The sequence below is a fragment of the Salvelinus fontinalis genome, chromosome 4 (genome assembly GCF_029448725.1).
Source record: "Salvelinus fontinalis isolate EN_2023a chromosome 4, ASM2944872v1, whole genome shotgun sequence".
Lineage (NCBI taxonomy): Eukaryota > Metazoa > Chordata > Actinopteri > Salmoniformes > Salmonidae > Salvelinus > Salvelinus fontinalis.
The window spans coordinates 40640878-40659899 of NC_074668.1; the positions used below are offsets into that span (position 1 = coordinate 40640878).

The 19022-nt window shown below is 41.9% G+C and overlaps 1 protein-coding gene across 1 annotated transcript; it reads left to right on the top strand.

The window, feature by feature from the left end:
- The first annotated feature begins 836 nt into the window (after nucleotides 1-836).
- htra4 (HtrA serine peptidase 4) lies at nucleotides 837-15279 on the top strand. The gene is made up of 10 exons (XM_055920151.1): nucleotides 837-1530; nucleotides 7671-7770; nucleotides 8013-8217; nucleotides 9553-9642; nucleotides 9801-9905; nucleotides 10209-10241; nucleotides 12065-12179; nucleotides 12385-12442; nucleotides 12729-12824; nucleotides 14579-15279. The coding sequence occupies exons 1-10, from the start codon at nucleotides 1110-1112 to the stop codon at nucleotides 14742-14744; spliced, it is 1389 nt and encodes a 462-aa protein (XP_055776126.1). The 5' UTR covers nucleotides 837-1109; the 3' UTR covers nucleotides 14745-15279.
- The last annotated feature ends 3743 nt before the right edge of the window (nucleotides 15280-19022 follow it).

Here is a 19022-nt window from a genome sequence, read left to right on the forward strand (position 1 = left end):
GATCCTGAGGCCCATTTGTCGTGCCATTCGTCCGCCACCATTTACTAATGTTTAAGCATGATAATGCACGGTCCCATGTACACAATTCCTGGAAGGCCTGCTTACTAACCAGACATGTAGCCAATTGAGCATGTTTGGGATGCTCTGGATCTACGTGTACGACAGCGTGTTCCAGTTTCAGCCAATATCCAGCAACTTCGCATAGCCATTGAAGAGGAGTAGAAGAACATTCCACCGACCACAATCAACAGCCTGATCAACTCTGTTCGCTGCAAAATGTAAATGGTGGTCACACCAGATATTTACTGGTTTTCTTATCCACCCCCGTACTTTATTTTTTAAGGTATCTGTAACCAACAGAATCATATCTGTATTCCCAGTCATGTGAAATCCATAGATCAGGGCCTAATGAATTTATTTCATTTGACTGTAACTCAGTAAAATCTTTGAAATTGTTGCATGTTGCGTTTTTATATTTTAATTCAGTGTAATTTAAGTGTTCCGTATTTACTATGTTACATCTAATCAATGTAATGTGACCTAACATCAAGTAACATACACTATACTAAATAGACCAGGCTGGTATATTATGCTGACATGTTTAACCAACCCACTGAAATTGTAATTTATACATCTTCAAAATGATCACAAAAAAAGTAGGTTTATGCTGTCATATGTCATCAAGTGAGTTACATTGATGTGAGTGTTGTTGATCATTCACACAGGAGACAGCTGTACTGAAAACTGAAAGGGTGCTCCTTCCCTGTGGGTCTCTTCAAATCCTCTACATAAAGTCACACAGCTGCATTCCAGAGAGTTCACTTGGGGGACTTAAAGGACTAAGCAAGAGTGAAGCTCAAAATCAGACTGCTGCTACTGGAAACACAGTTACAAGACATTTAGACTTAGACTAAACTGCAAACTAGACCAACCTGAAGCAGTGGATTCTGAATGCACATTTTGCACATGCATTTTATTTTCAAATAAGGCATCATTTAGATAAAATAGGTGATATAGACAGGTATACGCAAAACGGGCAGGAGGACTTGACCTTGTTCATTGTTTGGTTACAAATTGAATTTACAAGGGTTATCAGCTTTTTTTTGAACATGATAAAAATTTTGGTTTGCATTATCTTCGTCGCTGTGGTTCATGCGCGATTACTTCGCAAGAGACAAACTCCGTGTCCGGAAGTCTGTGATGGCTCCCGCTGTCCTGTCGCACCTGAATCACGGTGTTACTACGGTGTAGTGAAGGACAGCTGCGGATGCTGCACAGTATGCGCGTCTGGAGAAGGTGACATTTGCGGGGAGCGCGGTATTGGCCTTTGTGGCGAGGGAATGACATGCGAATATCCAGCGGGAAAGCGCAGAGTTCGCGGTTCATGCGTTTGCACCCTTTCAGAGCCAGTGTGTGGAAGTGATGGAAGGACTTACCCCAGTATGTGCCGTTTGAGAGCCGAGAACAAAATAGCCGAACTCAGTATAAATCCCCCGGTCATCTTGATTCAGAAAGGCCACTGTGATTCGGGTGAGTATTGAGGGCCAAAGGAAGAAAAGTTTCATAGCCTACATGTATTAATCTCCAGTCAACCATGCAAAGTAGCCTATTGTTATCAAGACATTAGTTTGTATTTATGTATTTTCTTTATGTATTTTCTTCGTTGAATAACTGGATTGTACAATCCTAATTGTTGAATAAATCGATTGTACAGTCCTAATGGTTGAATAACTGGATTGTACAGTCCTAACTACTTGTCAAGTTGACCCAACATGGGTATTTGTGCTCTACTGCAATGTGTAAGCCAGGCTGCATGTAGACTACATCCTGTATGTCAGGGATTGTAATTAACCTATTAAGTAGGAAGGTTAAACTGCTGCTTCTCTCTAAGGTCAAGCCATCATCTTGTTTTACAGCCTACTGAAGAATGCGTCACCTTTCATTCTCTCTCTGATCCAATTATGTAAGGGAAATCTTGATGAAATTGTTTTCTCCAATAGAGAAAAAACACCCTGGCCAGAGCCTTGGCAGAACTACCACATCCCTTCCAACCAAGCCCACCAATAAAACATTATTTCATTGAATAAAGGATCGACAGATCAACTTTATTGGATAAAGGTTGATCCTGTTAACATGCCATACGACGCTAAAATACGAAGTGCGTTAGGGTAGATGTTGTTTACAATACAATCAGATAAACCCTGTTTTTTTTCTTTCCTCGTCTAGCACGGATCCTGAGCATATTCACTCGATTTTTGGTCATAATCATAGGCCTACATGTTATGTTGGTCCATCCCAAATGGCACCTTATTCCCTATATAGTGCACTACTTTTGACCAGAGCCCTATGGGAACTATATAGGGAATACGGACGCATTCGGGATGTAGGCTATTACTTTCTAGCACGGTTTGAGATGGTGAATTGTACACAGGCATAGTAGTCAAAGAGAGCAGGAGTGAATGATCTGGTACTGGGCCTCCGTACTTGCTCCATGATCAAGCTGTTGATATCTTGACGGATCTGAGACGATAACAAATGCCAGTTTACAGTTTGCTGTTCCATGTTGTGCCAGCCAGAAAGTGTTAGACATGGTAATGGTTTCATTATTATTGACAAAACTGTTGTTATGCCTAAACGGAAATGTGTCCATTGCAACACAATCTAGGCCTATTACTCATAGCAAGTGGTTACATATTGTTGCTATACCCACAGTAGAATGTGTATGGAGAAAATAAGAAATTCACCATGCATTAGATCCCCTCCTGGTTTCTGAGAAAAGCAGGTGTGCAAACCACATGGCTTCCAATTACTGTGTGCTTTGGAGGGTGTCACATAATGTTTAACGGACTGGCACAAGAATGAGGTGATTGGACTGAGTAATCACCTGAATGAGAAGCAGCCTATAAAAGGCTTGGAGCATGTGGAGGGGTTAAGAGAGCAACCGTAGAGAGAACAGTACTTCAGATTTCACTGCATGACAGGATTCCTCCACATGGGAGCCAAAGATGTGTACAAAACAGAGCTGTGTCGACTACCTTTGCATCCTTTACATTCAACACTTTACTCAGTTACAGAGCCTGTATTAATAAAGTGTGTCAGAGTAGTGTTGAGTAGTGATGCGAGTGCAGATCTAGGATCAGTCTTGCCTTTTAGATCACAATTTGTTTTTATTACATTGACGGGGGACCTGATCCTTGATCAACATTCCTACTCTGAGAAACTTGATACATACGGCCTCAGACCTACACTACAGGCAAGAAAGGTGTTAACACAATATTTCATCACCTCTCATTAACTTTTCTTAGTAATAACACCAGCCTGAATAAGTAGCCATGCGGAATGTGTTGACAGTTTTTTCTTTGCTCATTGTATAAAAGCTGTAGGTGATGTGTTTTTTTAATGCTTTATGTCTCTGGGTTCGTTACAGAGATTCTAGTTGATTCGTAGCCTAACATACAGGAGTATAACAGTCTAATATGGCTAGAAATATAGGGCTGGGGCCTCGCGATACGGTTTCATCACGATACTAAAGTGGCGATACAGTATGTATTGCGATTCTCACGATTCTATATGTATCGATAATGTGATGTTATTGCGATTCGATGCTCCAAACATTTTGCTCACCATGTCTGCTGCAGAGGGACAACAGAGAGCCTGGAGAAAGCTAGTTTTGATCAGTCATAGAAATACAAGTGTTGAAAACAAATTGTCTCCCTGTTTAAAAATATGGAGTGCAAGCTATGAAATAAAAATGCTGGAGTTTTGTTGCAGGTACAGCCAATTAGCGCAAAAAAATAATATTGCGATAGTCAAAACAATACGATTGATTTTTGATAATATTGATTTTCTTTTCTTCCCCATCACTACTGACACATCACAGTGATGGATGGCACGTTCACCAAAGTTATTCTAGTATTGTTAAATAACTGAATCGCAATTTTAAATAGAATTATATCTCAAAATGAGAAGATAAACAAGCTAAATCTTTTCCAAGTAATATCCAGAGGAATCCATTCAAAGTGCATGTTATCTGAAATACAACATTTGTGATGTGTGCAGTGCACCCAGTATTTTATATTGTTCAAGGCATTCCAAGCTCTGACCATCAATCAGGGTTTGGCAGTGGAGCCTAGGGACAGTATCCATGAACTGATGCAGTGCACTCCATGGCCTCCCTCAAGTCAATCTCTCAGGCTGCGTCCCAAATGGTCAAAAGTAATGCACTATACTCTTTACATGACAGAGACTATACATGTGAAAGCTATGATCCCTTATTGATGTCACTTGTTAAATCCACTTCAATCAGTGTAGATGAAAGGGAGGGGACAGGTTAAAGAAGGATTTTTAAGCCTTGAGACAATTGAGACATGGATTGTGTATGTGTGCCATTCAGAGGGTGAATCGGCAAGACAAAATATTTAAGTGCCTTAGAAACGGGGTATGGTAGTAGGTGCCAGGCGCACCGGTTTGACAAACGCTCAACAGTTTCCAGTGTGTATCAAGAATTTCCCACCATCCAAAAGACATCCAGCCAACTTGACACAACTATGGGAAGCATTGGAGTCAACATGGGCTAGCATCCTTGTGGAATGCTTTAAACACCTTGTAGAGACCATGCCCCGACCAATTGAGGCTGTTCTGGAGGATGCAACTCAATATTAGTAAGGTGTTCCTAATGTTTGGTATACTCACTGTATAGGCAATAGGGTACCACACAACCTCAGTCTCCCAAAGAGCCCAGGCTTCTGACAGCACCAGGAGAATGCACCCAGTTCTCATAATCATCTTATGTAGAAAGTGTTAAACATTGTGATATGTTTGTAAAATGGCATAGATTTTAAAGAGTGCACTAGTAGCTTATAAGAAGTTGTTTTGGGGAGGGGGGGGTGAAGAAGCCTTGTGCAAGGCAAAAATATTCGGTGTCCTGTCAAGGACATGTCTTGGCAAAAGGAGTACCTTTGTTTGCCATGCTGAAATTTGCATTCAAAGAAGTTTCCGCAGAGATTAGTTCATTGTGCTGCTATGCAAATATCAATCTCAAAACCGTGTGTCTGAATGCATTAAGGATAAGGTGTAGTGCACAGGAGCTTTAGGGAAAGTACATGTGATAATGTGTGTGTGAGAGCAACGTGCTGTAGCCTACATGAGAAGAAATGCCCTATAAATGGGAAGAGGAGAAACAGCAGGGGAATAGTTTTGGGGGGCAAAGATTTCCAATTCGCCTAAAGTAAGAGAGTCATAAATAACCTTTAAGTAGAAGAGGAGAGCTAGGTGGCCTATAAAAGGTACCTCCACCTCCTGCCAGCCAATCAGGTGGGCTTACAGGCTGGGTGTTCGCTGCATTCAGACCTTGATTTGCCTTGTGGGCAAACAAGGCCATGAGCTCAGCAGGCACAAGCTTGCTGGTATCAATTTGGTCCCTGGAAACCAACCTGACAAGCTATCCAAGCAAACGGGTAGCAGAATAGGGGCCGAAGGCTCCAAGGGTCTCTAGCATAGCTGCGGAAAGTAAGGGTGCTGAGGGTGCTGCAGCACCCCCTAATAAATCATAAAAAAATGTAGAATACAAATTTAAAAAATTGCTGTCGGCAGCACAGAGAGATCAAATTCTGTCGGCACGTTGTGCATATAAGATACAGTGGCTTGCGAAAGTATTCACCCCCTTGGTATTTTTCCTATTTTGTTGCCTTACAACCTGGAATTAAGATATATTTTGTGGGGGGTTGTATCATTTGATTTACACAACATGCCTACCACTTTGAAGATGCAAAATATTTTTTCTTGTGAAACAAACAAAAAATATGACAAATATACTGTAAACTTGACCGTGCATAACTATTCACCCCCGCCCCAAAGTCAATACTTATTTAGAGCCACCTTTTGCAGCAATTACAGCTGCAAGTCTCTTGGGGTAAGTCTCCATAAGATTGGCACATCTAACCACTGGAATTCTTGCCCATTCTTCAAGGCAAAACTGCTCCAGCTCCTTCAAGTTGGATGGGTTCCGCTGGTGTACATCAATCTTTAAGTCATACCACAGATTCTCAATTGGATTGAGGTCTGGGCTTTGACTAGGCCATTCCAAGACATTTAAATGTTTCCCCTTAAACTATTTGAGTGTTGCTTTAGCAGGATGCTTCGGGTCATTGTCCTGCCGGAATGTGAACCTCCGTCTCAGTCTCAAATCTCTGGAAGACTGAAACAGGTTTCCCTCAAGAATTTCCCTGTATTTAGCTCCATCCATCATTCCTTCAATTCTGACCAGTTTCCAAGTCCTTGCCGATGAAAAACACCCCCACAGCATGATGCTGCCACCACCATGCTTCACTGTGGGGATTCTGTTCTCGGGGTAATGAGAGGTGTTGGGTTTGCGCCAGACATAGCGTTTTCCTTGATGGCCAAAAAGCTCCATTTTAGTCTCATCTGACCAAAGTACCTTCTTCCATATGTTTGGGGATTCTCCCACATGCCTTTCGGCGAACACCACATGTGTTTGCTTATTTTTTTCTTTAAGCAATGGCTTTTTTTCTGGCCACTCTTCCATAAAGCCCAGCTCTGTGGAATGTACGGCTTAAAGTGGTCCTATGGACAGATAATCCAATCTCCGCTGTGGAGCTTTGCAGCTCCTTCTGGGTTATCTTTGGTCTCTTTGTTACATCTCTGATTAATGCCCTCCTTGCCTGGTCCGTGAGCTTTGGTGGGCGGCCCTCTCTTGGCAGGTTTGTTGTGGTGCCATATTCTTTCCATTTTCTAATAATGGATTTAATGGTGCTCCGTGGGATGTTCAAGGTTTCGGATATTTTTTTATAACCCAACCCTGATCTGTACTTCTCCACAACTTTGTCCCTGACCTGTTTGGAGAGCTCATTGGTCTTCATGGTGCCGCCCCTTGCTTAGTGGTGTTGCAGACTCTGGGGCCTTTCAGAACGGGTGTATACTGTATATACTGAGATCTTGTGAAGATATATTAACTTCTGACTTCAAGTGTACTAGGCACACTTGATCTCGCACACCCAATTAGGAGAGGAGAGGTAGGCTACTTAACTTGAAGCAACGAATTCGCAGTGTGTGTGAATAATGCAACAAAGATGTGATTTTAATACAATGTCTCTGTTTCCAAATAATCTGCGGGACAACTTAAATATTTTCATCCCAAAGTTGTCTGTCGGACCGACCGCTCCCAACCATAGCATGAAAAATGCAGACTGTGCTGCAATGATCTCTGTCAGGACCCGCAGGTCCTGTGGGCAAATCCCTACTGATCTAAGTTTCTTCAACTGTAATGAAAACATTTTAAAAATGCCAAGATATGCTACTACTTGCCTTAAGTGCTTCCCTGTATCATACATGTATTTGTCATTGTGTTCATAAGGAGACCATGCACCAAACCCAAAGCTCAGAATTGGCATACCCGTATCAGGCTCAGAGAGGGCTTAAATCCTACCACTTTGCCCTCCCACTATTTTTTAACTGCTGGAAAAAGTCTGACAGATGTTATGCTTTTTCTATTTAAAAAAAATCCATATACTAGTATCCCAATAAATATGAAAATGTTTACAGCTCATGAACAACATATGAAATGTATGCAAATTCTACCTCCAATATACGCATTAACTTTGTTTCACATGAATAAACCTTCCTTTCTGTCTTTCTGTATTTTGTCCCCTCAGGTTCCCTGGACCCAGGAAGTATCCGCTACAAATTCAACTTCATTGCCGATGTGGTGGATAAGATAGCCCCTGCTGTGGTGCATCTAGAGCTTTTCAAGAGGTAGAAGCAGCAATTACAGTATTGGAGCCCATTAATCTTTCTGTTAGTAATGTACTATACAATGCGTTCTGCAGCAACATATTGAAGTAGGCGTCTAACACAATTGTGATCAATACTTCATTTTCAAGCTCTGCATTTTGTTGACTGGGTGTTTTTCGCAAACCCTTCATTGGAACTGATTCCCTTATATTTTGGTATGATGATGAAAGCAACCTGATTGGTTGTTGTGTCTTTTCACTCAGGTTGGCATTTTCAAACCAGGAAGTCCCCGTCTCTAGTGGTTCGGGGTTCATCGTGTCAGAGGACGGCTGGATTGTCACCAACGCCCACGTTCTCTCCAACAAGCAGAAAATCAAAGTGGAGATGAAGAACGGTGTCAAATTCGATGCCTCCGTCAAGGACGTGGACACGAAGCTAGACATTGCACTCATCAAAATTGAGTCGGATGTGAGTGCTCTTCCTTTTCCTCCTCCCTAAAATGAGGCTGTTCCAAGGGCCTTCTCTCATTTCACAGGTCCTTAAACAAAATGTTGCTTGGTGTTTTCCACTGGCCTACTGGGTTGTCATCAGTGACTAACATAAAAAAGGCGACAGAGGACCTTTCGCCTGACCAAAATTGGATTCCACTCCTTGACATGGTCAATTTGTCGCCAAATTTTCCTCTAGGGGCTATTGTTTTGGTCTTACAAATTCACAGCTTCAGCCCTTTTTTAAAAGTATTCGCAAGTGGTGCTGTTACTAAAACATTTGTCACCGCAACGACAGGAGCTTGGGTAAATAGCTCCTTTGTGTGGCATTATGGGATCCCTGGCCAGAACACAGTCCACTAAAACCCGATCTAGGCCAGGGACAAACCATACAGGCAATACAACTGATCATTTTGACTCAGCTCATCACTACACAATATACTTCAGAAAACTAGAAACTTCCGTGGAGACTACAAACGCAGTAGAAAGGGATTAGATTGAATGAGTTGTGATGGTAGACAGTAAGCGGTCATAGGCTGCAGCAGACCCCAAAAGTTGCCTGCAAGTGAGGCTGTGATGGAACAAGGCTTTACGCCCTAGAGGGGCTGGCAATGGAAACAAACTGTAATCGTCAGATTCCAGCAATATAAATACTTCAACCCACGACAAGAAAAGGCATGCGGATACACGCTTAGGCTGGGTGTGAAGGTTAGAGTGAGAGTGCCTTGTTGGCTTTACTGATGATTCAGTGCTATAGGGTCTTCTGTTGATAGGGCCAATGTATTAACAGAGCAGTTGAAAAGCCTCTTTCCCTTTTTTGGGGGGTGATTTGTCTTCCCTTACTGCATATACAGTATCAGGAAGTAGCTCTGATGACTCAATGAACCGGACCAGCAATCTGTCAGTCAGTAAGCCCACAGTTGCCTTTACAACACAGTCCATCTCTACCATGGCAGACCTGGGATTCAAACCCACGCCTTATTGACACAACATACTCCAGAAGCACCTTCAATACTACTGTCCCAGGAAATCTAACTAGCGTCCTGCTCAGGGGGTGTACTTTACATCAAACTGCCTCAAGCTTCAGAAACAGGTTCCTGCTCTATGGGCCATTCTGGCTCAGACACGGCTTAAAGAAAAGCCCAAACATTTCTGGGTTCCGGGACAGTACTACAGGTCTCAGGAAGGCAGTAGCGATGCTAACCCACTATCTTCACATAATTAAACAGAACACTAGAATGAACATTGATATCCTAGCAACATGAAACAGTGGACTTGTGATTTATATGATCTCTATGTTTGTCTTGTTCTGTAGAGTCCACTGCCGGTGCTTCTGCTGGGCCACTCGTCTGACCTTCGGCCTGGGGAGTTTGTGGTGGCAGTGGGTAGTCCCTTCTCCCTGCAGGTAAAGGGAGGGAACATGCTCAACTGTTATCCTCTTGCGTAAACACATGAAAGGATGATTGGAACCACAAATAGATCACAACAAACATGAAAAAGGCCAGCACTCACTTGGATATTAGTTGGAATTGAAGCTTTGTTTGAATTTTCTTCCCCCTGCAGAACACGGTCACCACAGGCATCATCAGCACGGCCCATAGGAATGGCCTGGAGCTGGGACTCAAAGACTCTGACATGGAGTACATCCAAACGGACGCCATCATCAACGTGAGTCATAGTCTGTGACTCAACTGGCACCCTATTCCCTGTTTAGTGCACTACTTTTGACCAGAGCCCTATAGGCCATGCATGGTCAAATGTAGTTCACCATATAGGGAATAGGGTGCCATTTAGGACGCAAACGTGAAACATGGCTGTCAAGCAGCAGTATTTTTTACTGCATGTGCATCTCTTTACATATCATTACATACTGTATGTCTCCATCTTCTCTTCTTGTCTCTGTTTTGAATTAAACATTGCACTGCAATACAATTGTCATTACCTTTTGTTTATTGCTCTGTTCTTTTATAGTACGGCAACTCAGGGGGACCACTTGTGAACTTGGTAAGGGGATTTACTACTTGATATTGTATTTGAGAGGATTGTAATATGTAAATCAGCACATTTGAAATGCAGGCAGGCTATGTATCTTTCCTTTTTTATTTCGGAAAGGTTTGCAAGGACATAATTCTGTTTTCTATATATGGCTTACTGCTCAAGGTCCCCATTCTATGTTTTACTATGACATATGTTGTTTTAAAATCCGCCACGGGAAACATTCTTTATCTGCAGACTGCTGTAATAGTGATGACTTATGTCTGCCTATTGATCTCAAAGCAGGGAAATTCTCCTAGAGTCGCCCTTGACGAAGCTTAAGGCCTTTCTTCACCCGCTATATCATTTTTTCCATCTAAGTCCTTGTGGTATATAAAAGAAGGCTTTTGCACAACATTGCATTGGCGCAGTGCAATTACATAAAACCTAATTGTGCACGCGTACACAATTACATAGGATATATCAAAGCAGTGGCCTCGAGCTTTATGTTGTAAAAAGACTGCTTTACTTTCAAATACACCAAAAGGATATACATTTCCTTCTGTTCCCTCACTCAGTGAGAATTACCATGCTTAGCATCACACATGGAAACAACAGAACATTCTTGGAACCACAGGAAAGAACAGAACATTACACAATATTGACTGACATGTTCAAAGGAACTTTCTTTAATGAAAGTACATATTCCATGAATGTACAGTACCAGTCGAAAGTTTGGACACGCCTACTCATTCAAGGGTTTTTCTTTATTTTTACTGTTTTCTACATGGTAGAATAGTGAAGACATCAAAACTATGAAATAACACATATGGAATCTGAAATAAGTTATATATTGGCTACTTTGAAGATTTTAGATTCTTCAAAGTAGCCAGCCTTTGCCTTGATGACAGCTTTGCACACTCTTGGCATTCTCTCAACCAGCTTCATGAGGAATGCTTTACCAACAGTCTTGAAGGAGTTCCCAAATATGCTGAGCACTTGTTGGCTGCTTTTCCTTCACTCTGTGGCTCAACTCATCCCAAACCATCTCAATTAGATTGAGGTCGGTAGTGATTGTGGAGGCCAGGTCATCTGATGCAGTACTCTATCACTCTCCTTGGTCAAATAGCCCTTACACAGCCTGGAGGTATGTTGGGTCATTATCCTGTTGAAAAACAAATGATAGTCCCACTAAGTGCAAACCAGATGGGATGGCGTATTGCTGAAGAATGCTGTAGTAGCCATGCTGGTTAAGGATAAGTGTGCCTTAAATTCTAAATAAACCATTGACAGTGTCACCAACAAAGCACCCCCACACCATCACACCTCCTCCTCCATGCTTCACGGTGGGAACCACACATGGAGATGTAATATGGACTTGGTATTTTACCAAATAGGGCTATCTCCTGTATACCACCCCTACCTTGTCACAACACAACTGATTAGCTCAAACGCATTAAGGAAAAAATTCCACAAATTAACTTCTAACAAGGCACACCTGTTAATTGCATTCCAGGTGACTACCTCATGAAGCTGGTTGAGATAATGCTAAGAGTGTGCAAAGCTGTCATCAAGGCAAAGGGTGGCTACTTGGAAGAATCTCAAATATAACATATATTTTGATTTGTTTAAAACTTTTGGTTACTTCATGATTCCATGTGTTATTTCATAGTTTTGATTTCTTTACTATTATTCTAATGTAGAAAATAGTAAAAATAAAGAAAAACCCTTGAATGAGTAGGTGTGTCCAAACTTTTGACTGGTACTGTATATCAGATGCATATTTTCATATTTTAATGCTACAATTCTGTTTATATCCATAATTTGTTATGTTCAATTTGACTTGTTTCCAGGATGGGGATGTCATTGGCATAAATACTCTGAAGGTCACAGCAGGAATATCCTTTGCAATTCCTGCTGACAGAATACGGCAATTCCTTGCGGATTCCTACGACAGACAAATCAAGGGTTTGTTTGACTAATTCTTCACTACCTATTTCACTAATATACCCCATGATTTACATGATAGCTTTTCTGGTTCAGATTGCTGATGATTTTTATTTGTATTTTATTTAACTAGTCAAGTCAGTTAAGAACAAATTCTTATTTGGCACAATTCTATACAATCATTTGGTATTCTATAACCGTTCTTATTTTACTGCATTGTTATCAGGAAAGACACTGCCAAAAAAGAAATACATGGGTGTCCGGATGCTTCAACTCTCAACTCAGTGAGTAAAGATCTGCTTTTGGTCAGAAGGTATCACTTTTCCATGGCCAGGTCAAAAGTAGTGTACTATATAGGGAATAGGGTGCCATTGTGGACGCAGACCTTGCCATTATTACTGGCAGGTTTACTATGCACCATAAATGCTGATTCCGATTAAACCACAATCTATATTAAGTTTACGGTCAAATTGTTGCCTTTCTCAAAATTTTGCTGGCTAAAATCTTGTTGTGTGACCATTTCCAAGTCTCGCCATACTGTGTGTAATATCCTCCGTTTCCTCCTCCCAGTTTGATCCGAGATCTGAGGGAGCGGGAGAGCGGCTTCCCAGATGTGAGCTCAGGAGTGTACGTTTATGAAGTGATCCCAGGAACAGCTGCCTCCAGGTAAGACTGAGGGTGCATTCCAAATTGCACCCTATCCTTATTTAAAGTGCACTACTTTTTATCAGAGTCCTATGGGCCCTGGTCAAAAGTAGTGCACTACCGTAAAACTTAAATTAATATCCCAGACATTTGCTTCAAATCACTTAACACAACCGCCGCTTATTAGAGACGGGGATTTATTTCCTTAACGCACACAGCTTTTGCTCAATAAAATGTTGAAAAGACTACCGCACTGCTTATTGTGACCAGTATAGACATTAGAATAACAAATCCATCGCAGATCAGACTTGCAAAGACTAGGCTGTCGATCATACACCCCCGATTTTGCGCTTTAGCACCATTCTCTCACGCACACCTCGTTGCGCCTTGTATCCCCCGTAGTTAAGCCGACCATGTCCAACCCGACTGCTGTCTCATCCATGGCAATGATATTGCTCTCCTTTATCTTATTTTGCACAATCTTTACGGTACTCGCTGAAGTTCACTTGTAAACAATTCATTTAGACACTGCGTTTATTTGCTGAAATGTGTGCCGATGCCAGACGGGACAGGCGGCTATTTTAGGACACATGCCGAGTCAAGTTTAGACTTCTTCTCATTATTGGCATATGGTGGGAACACCCACAGAAGACCCGATAATGGGACAATACCACCATTACTATGTTATTCACAGATGATAGTTTGGTGTATTTGAGTGGTGTACAGACCTAAATCTGACAATTACCTGTTACATTGCGCTTTTTGAATAGGAACGTTATTAAATTCATATTACCAAAGCAGTTTTAATGGGATATAAGAAGGATACAGTAGCACTACTCACTATTAAAAAGGTTTTGGACACAACCTGAAACAAGTCTGTATGATTTGTGCTGCGCAGTAGGATGCTTGTCTGTTTATCCATTAGGACTTGGTCAAATGGATTAGCAGACAGTGCTGTGCACAAAGGGGTTTGGAGGCATCAGGATATTTTCAAAGGAACGGAATGACAGGCCTGTGGTTATCAAGGCTATTAGACTAGACTGGTCCAGATCTCTACTACACTCCAGCCAGCAGTCACCCATAGGCAGGTTTCTGATTACGTCTTCTTCCTGGCCATGCCCCAAATGGTACCCTATACCCTTCATAGTGCACTACTTTTGAACAGAGCCCTATTACTTTCAACCACATCCCCTCTTACCCCATGCAAAAAAAAGCTAGAACAGTCAGGAGCTCAAATCCGTCTCAATAGCTCTGTGTGATATGTTGTCGTTGTGGGTAATAGCAGGAAGTAGCCCCCACAGCTATGGAACACAAACATGCATGCAGCAGCCCTCTCAAACAAAAGCTTCTGAACCTGAATGCCAATCAAAATGGCTAATAGATGTTAGGCCCAATAATAAGCCAGCCTGGCTAACACTACAAAACTATAGGTGAATGGTACTGATTGGCCTATTATCTGTTGGATTTGAAGCCACCGGCATCTCTCTCTCTCTCTTGGATCAAGACAAGGCATCTGCAACTTAGTCTAAAGGTCAACGCTTGTTCCTTTAGGGTATAAGATGGGAAGTCAGAGAAAGGTTGAGTTTTGTATAACAGCGAGGGTGTGTGAGCCTGAGTGCCAGTCTTTGTGCTGTCATGCCAACTCCTTGTCGTCACGCCAAACATTGGCTTGACAACGACGGCAATCAACGGAGTTGTCCAGAGCACAAACAGATCTGGGAGCAAGCTAGGTGTGTGTAGTGTTAATTGTTTTCTAATGCATGTTCCCCATGCAGTGCTGGCATGATTAACCATGATGTTATAATCAGCATCAACGGGCAACCCATCCAGACCACAGACGAGGTGAGTGATGCTGTCCAGTCAGGCAGTCCGCTGTCCGTGGTAGTGCGGCGAGCTAACGAAGACGTCATGATAAAGGTTGTCCCTGAGGAAATCGACTGAGTGGCTGCCTGTCTCTCTCGTGTCCCCCGTACACACAGAGGTTTTGACACAACGGTTGTGATACAATGGTGGCGATACAACTGATTTGTGATCCAACAGTTTGTCTGCACCAAAATGTTTACACAACCATTGTGCCATGTTTCCACGACAATTGTCCTATTTTTGTATATAAAAAACTGTTGTATCACAACAGTTGTGCCAAATGCATTGTACATCAGTTGTTTATGGTGCCTGTATGTTGCAAGTGAATGTGGTTCATGCCATACATGCACGTGTTAGCTCTGACGTACTCCCATAGCGATATACGTAGTTACAATATGCAACATTGTGGTGATGGGAGTCCCTTATGAACTGTGCCGCACCCATTTCTCTGCCAGAACTATAGAATCCAATGTACTTTCGAGACATTCAGCTCTAGTCTGTATAGGCCGTTCTAGAGGTATGGTTTGTGTTTTAAGTCATGATATGTAGAATGTGTTACCTCTGGAAGTGGTAAATGTGACATTTGTGGACACTTAATAAAGTCTTCATAGTGCTTGGCTCTAAAAACCTGTTTTTCCTTTCCTCTAAGTACTGGAGTACATGTAACTGCCAAAATAATGGAAACACTTGAGGAAATGAGGGATACAAAGTATATTGAAAGCAGGTGCTTCCACACAGGTGTGGTTCCGTAGTTAATTAAGCAATTAACATCTCATCGTGCTTAGGGTCATGTATAAAAATGATGGGCAGGCCATTATTTTGGCTACCATGACTTTGCCACCAAATGAAGGCAATTGCCCCCATCTACAGGGCATGAGTGGTCACTGAAATGGCTTGATGAGCATAAACGATACGCCATGGCCGTCTCAGTCGCCAGATCAACACAATTTAATACTTATGGGAGATTCTGGAGCAGTGGCTGAGACAGCATTTTCCATCAACAAAACACCAAATTATGGAATTTCTCATGGAAGAAGAGTTCTGAACCTCCGATAGAGTTCCAGTCACTTGTAAAATCTAGGCCAAAGTGCATTGAAGCTGTTCTGGCTCAATGCCCTATTAAGACACTATATGTTGGTGTTTCCTTTATTTTGTCAGTTACCTGTATGTCACAGTAAAAATATATCTGTGCTATGAACAACCCTAAGTCATCAGGTGTACAGAAACACAATTAATCGAAAAGTGCATGGATGGATGCATGCACAGAACAAAAAGGACCCATTTCATACGTTGTTCATTTTGAACAAATCATAGATTCAGAACAGGATTCAAAGAGAAATACTTAACCGAACAAAAATGTTATTGAACTACCAACACTTGATGTACAGGGATGGCAAACACAGTGAGACAGTCTGCATTCTCTCACATTACACCTAGGAAGATACATTTTTGCCAACCTTTTTCCCAAAATGTCACATTTTGGAAGACACCTAGTGCTGGGGACAATAAAAGGCCACTAAAATGTGCAGTTGTCACACAACATAATGCCACAGATGTCTCAAGTTGAGGGAGCGTGCAATTAGCATGATGACTGCAAGAATGTCCAACAGAGCTGTTGCCAGAGAATTATGTTAATTTCTCTACCATAAGCTGCCTCCAACGTCGTTTTAGAGAATTTGGCAGTACGTCCAACCGGCCTTGCAACCGCAGACCACATGTAACCACGCCAGCCCAGGACCTCAACATCCAGCTTCCTCACCTGGGGGATCGTCTGAGTGGGGGTGGGGGTGCTGAGGAGTATTTCTGTCTGTAATAAAGGCCTTTTGTGGCTGGGCCTGGCTCCCCAGTGGGTGGGCCTGGCTGCCAAGTGGGTGGGCCTATGTCCTCCAAGGGTCACCCAAGGCTGCACCCCTGCCCAGTCATATGCAATCCATGGATTAGGACCTAATGAATTTATTTAAATCGACTGATTTCCTCATATGAACTGTAACTCCGTAAGAATCTTTGAAATTGTTGCACGTTGTTATATTTCTGTTAAAGTATAAATAAGGACAAACATTTCAATGCATAACAAAGGAATATAAAACAATCATTGGATTATTGTGGGTAGATATGAACAGCATACATTAGGGTCCTAATGTGTCTTTAACCTCTGGTTCATGAAGTTGTTTTCAAATGAACACAACAGAACTACATTTGGAATTACATGTATGCAATGTGAACAGTATCTGTAGGTGACCCCTGTAGGCTAATACAACCAGCACTATGGAAGGGTCCAAATGCCAACAGCCAATATTATGTACTTTTAATATACATCAGATGTAAAAATATATATATATAATAAATAAAAAATGTAAAAGGACTGCGCAGAGAGATGCTCAACACGTAGTAGTAGTATGATGAAAGGGGAACAGCTAAAATGTATTCTTTATAACATCATTGCAAAGCTTCAGTGATCGGCTAGAACATACATATATAAAAAAACTTTTTTTTACATTTTCATCATATGGTCATGGGCAATTCCATGGCAACATAATGATTTGGGGGACTTCGATTCTTCACTTTAAAATGTCAAAACAAAAACCAATGATTGCGAAATTAAACAAACCATAAATCTATATGCACAAGGACTACTTTTAACAACTTCCACTGACAATTTCACAACACATTTACTTGAAGAACAGTGCAGATGCAAAGTTTGTTAACAGGATGACTGCACAAACAGCACACACTGTCACTTTGCATCTGCACTGTTCTTCAAGTAAATGTGTTGTGAAATTGTCAGTGGAAGTTGTTAAAAGTAGTCCTTGTGCATATATATTTATGGTTTGTTTAATTTTGCAATCATTGGTTTTTGTTTTGACATTTTAAAGTGAAGAATCGAAGTCCCCCAAATCATTCTGTTGCCATGGAATTGCCCATGTATGCTGTTGCGTTAAGATTTCTCAGATTTACATTGCGATTTCCCAGATTTGTCCGTCAGACTGACAGATGGTGTAGCGTGATTCATCACTCCAGAGAACGCGTTTCAACTGCTCCAGAGTCCAATGGCTGCGAGCTTTACACCACTCCAGCTGACGTTTGACATTGTGCATGGCGTTCTTAGGCTTGCTGCTCAGCCATGGAAACCCATTCCATGAAGCTCCCGACGAACAGTTCTTGTGCCGACGTTGCTTCCAGAGGCAGTTTGGAACTCGTTAGTGAGCGTTGCAACCGAAGACAGATGATTTTTACGCGATGCACAATTCAGCGGTTCCGTTCTGTGAGATTGTGTGGCCTACCACTTTGCGGCTGAGACAATGTTCCTCCTAGATGTTTCCACTTCACAATTACAGTTGACCGGGGCAGCTATAGCAGGGCAGAAATGTGGCAAACTGACTTGTTGGAAAGGTGGCATCCTATGACGGTGCCACATTGAAAGTCACTGAGCTCTTCAGTAAGTCCATTCTACTGCCAATGTTTGTCTATGGAGATTGCATAGCTGTATGCTCGATTTTAAACACCCGTCAGCAACGGGTGTGGTGGGAAATAGCCGAATCCACTAATTTGAAGGGGTGTCCACATACACTATATATACAAAAGTATGTTAGCTTCTGAAACAACTTCCATTTCCAGGCCAATTAATGTACAGATAACTGCCAAAATAAAGGAAACACCAGCATAAAGTATCTTAGTGTGTTGAGCCACCACGAGGGCCAGAACAGTGTCAATGCGCCAAGTGTCTTGAACTCAGAGGGATGTGACACATTTCTTCCACGAGAAATTCTATCATTTGGTATTTTGTTTGATGGAAAACGCTGTCTCAGACGCCGGTCCAGAATCTCCCATAAGGGGTTAAATTGGGTTGAGATCTGGTGATTGAGAACACCTTGACATATGGTTTAGATCAGTGGTCACAAACCATTATATTGACTGGTCGATCTCCAAGGCATTCCTAGTCGATCACCAAACATTTCTGTAAAAAAAAACAAAGCATTGCGTTCCTAGCACCGGGAAGGCAGTGTTCCCATTTTGAATCATTTCATGTGTCTGAAAGTAGAATTTTGCCTACCCGGCAGGCCCAGAGAGCAAATCAAGTGCGCCTATAGGCATACCGCTGGCCAATCAGACAACTCAGATCACCGTGTCTGCACAGATTTCTCGAGCCATAGACTGTAAAAAGAAACCTCAAAACGCACAGCAAAGTTGATACTGAGATTTCAAAACCATGACTAGAGAGACTCAACGGAATATACAGCAAAGGGCTGCTGTTTTTATGAGTTCGTTCATATTTAAAGTTGTTATTCAGCACTGTCAAAACATACAAAAAACACTTTTATAAGCCATAAAATGTACGTTCTCCTACTTCCACTCACG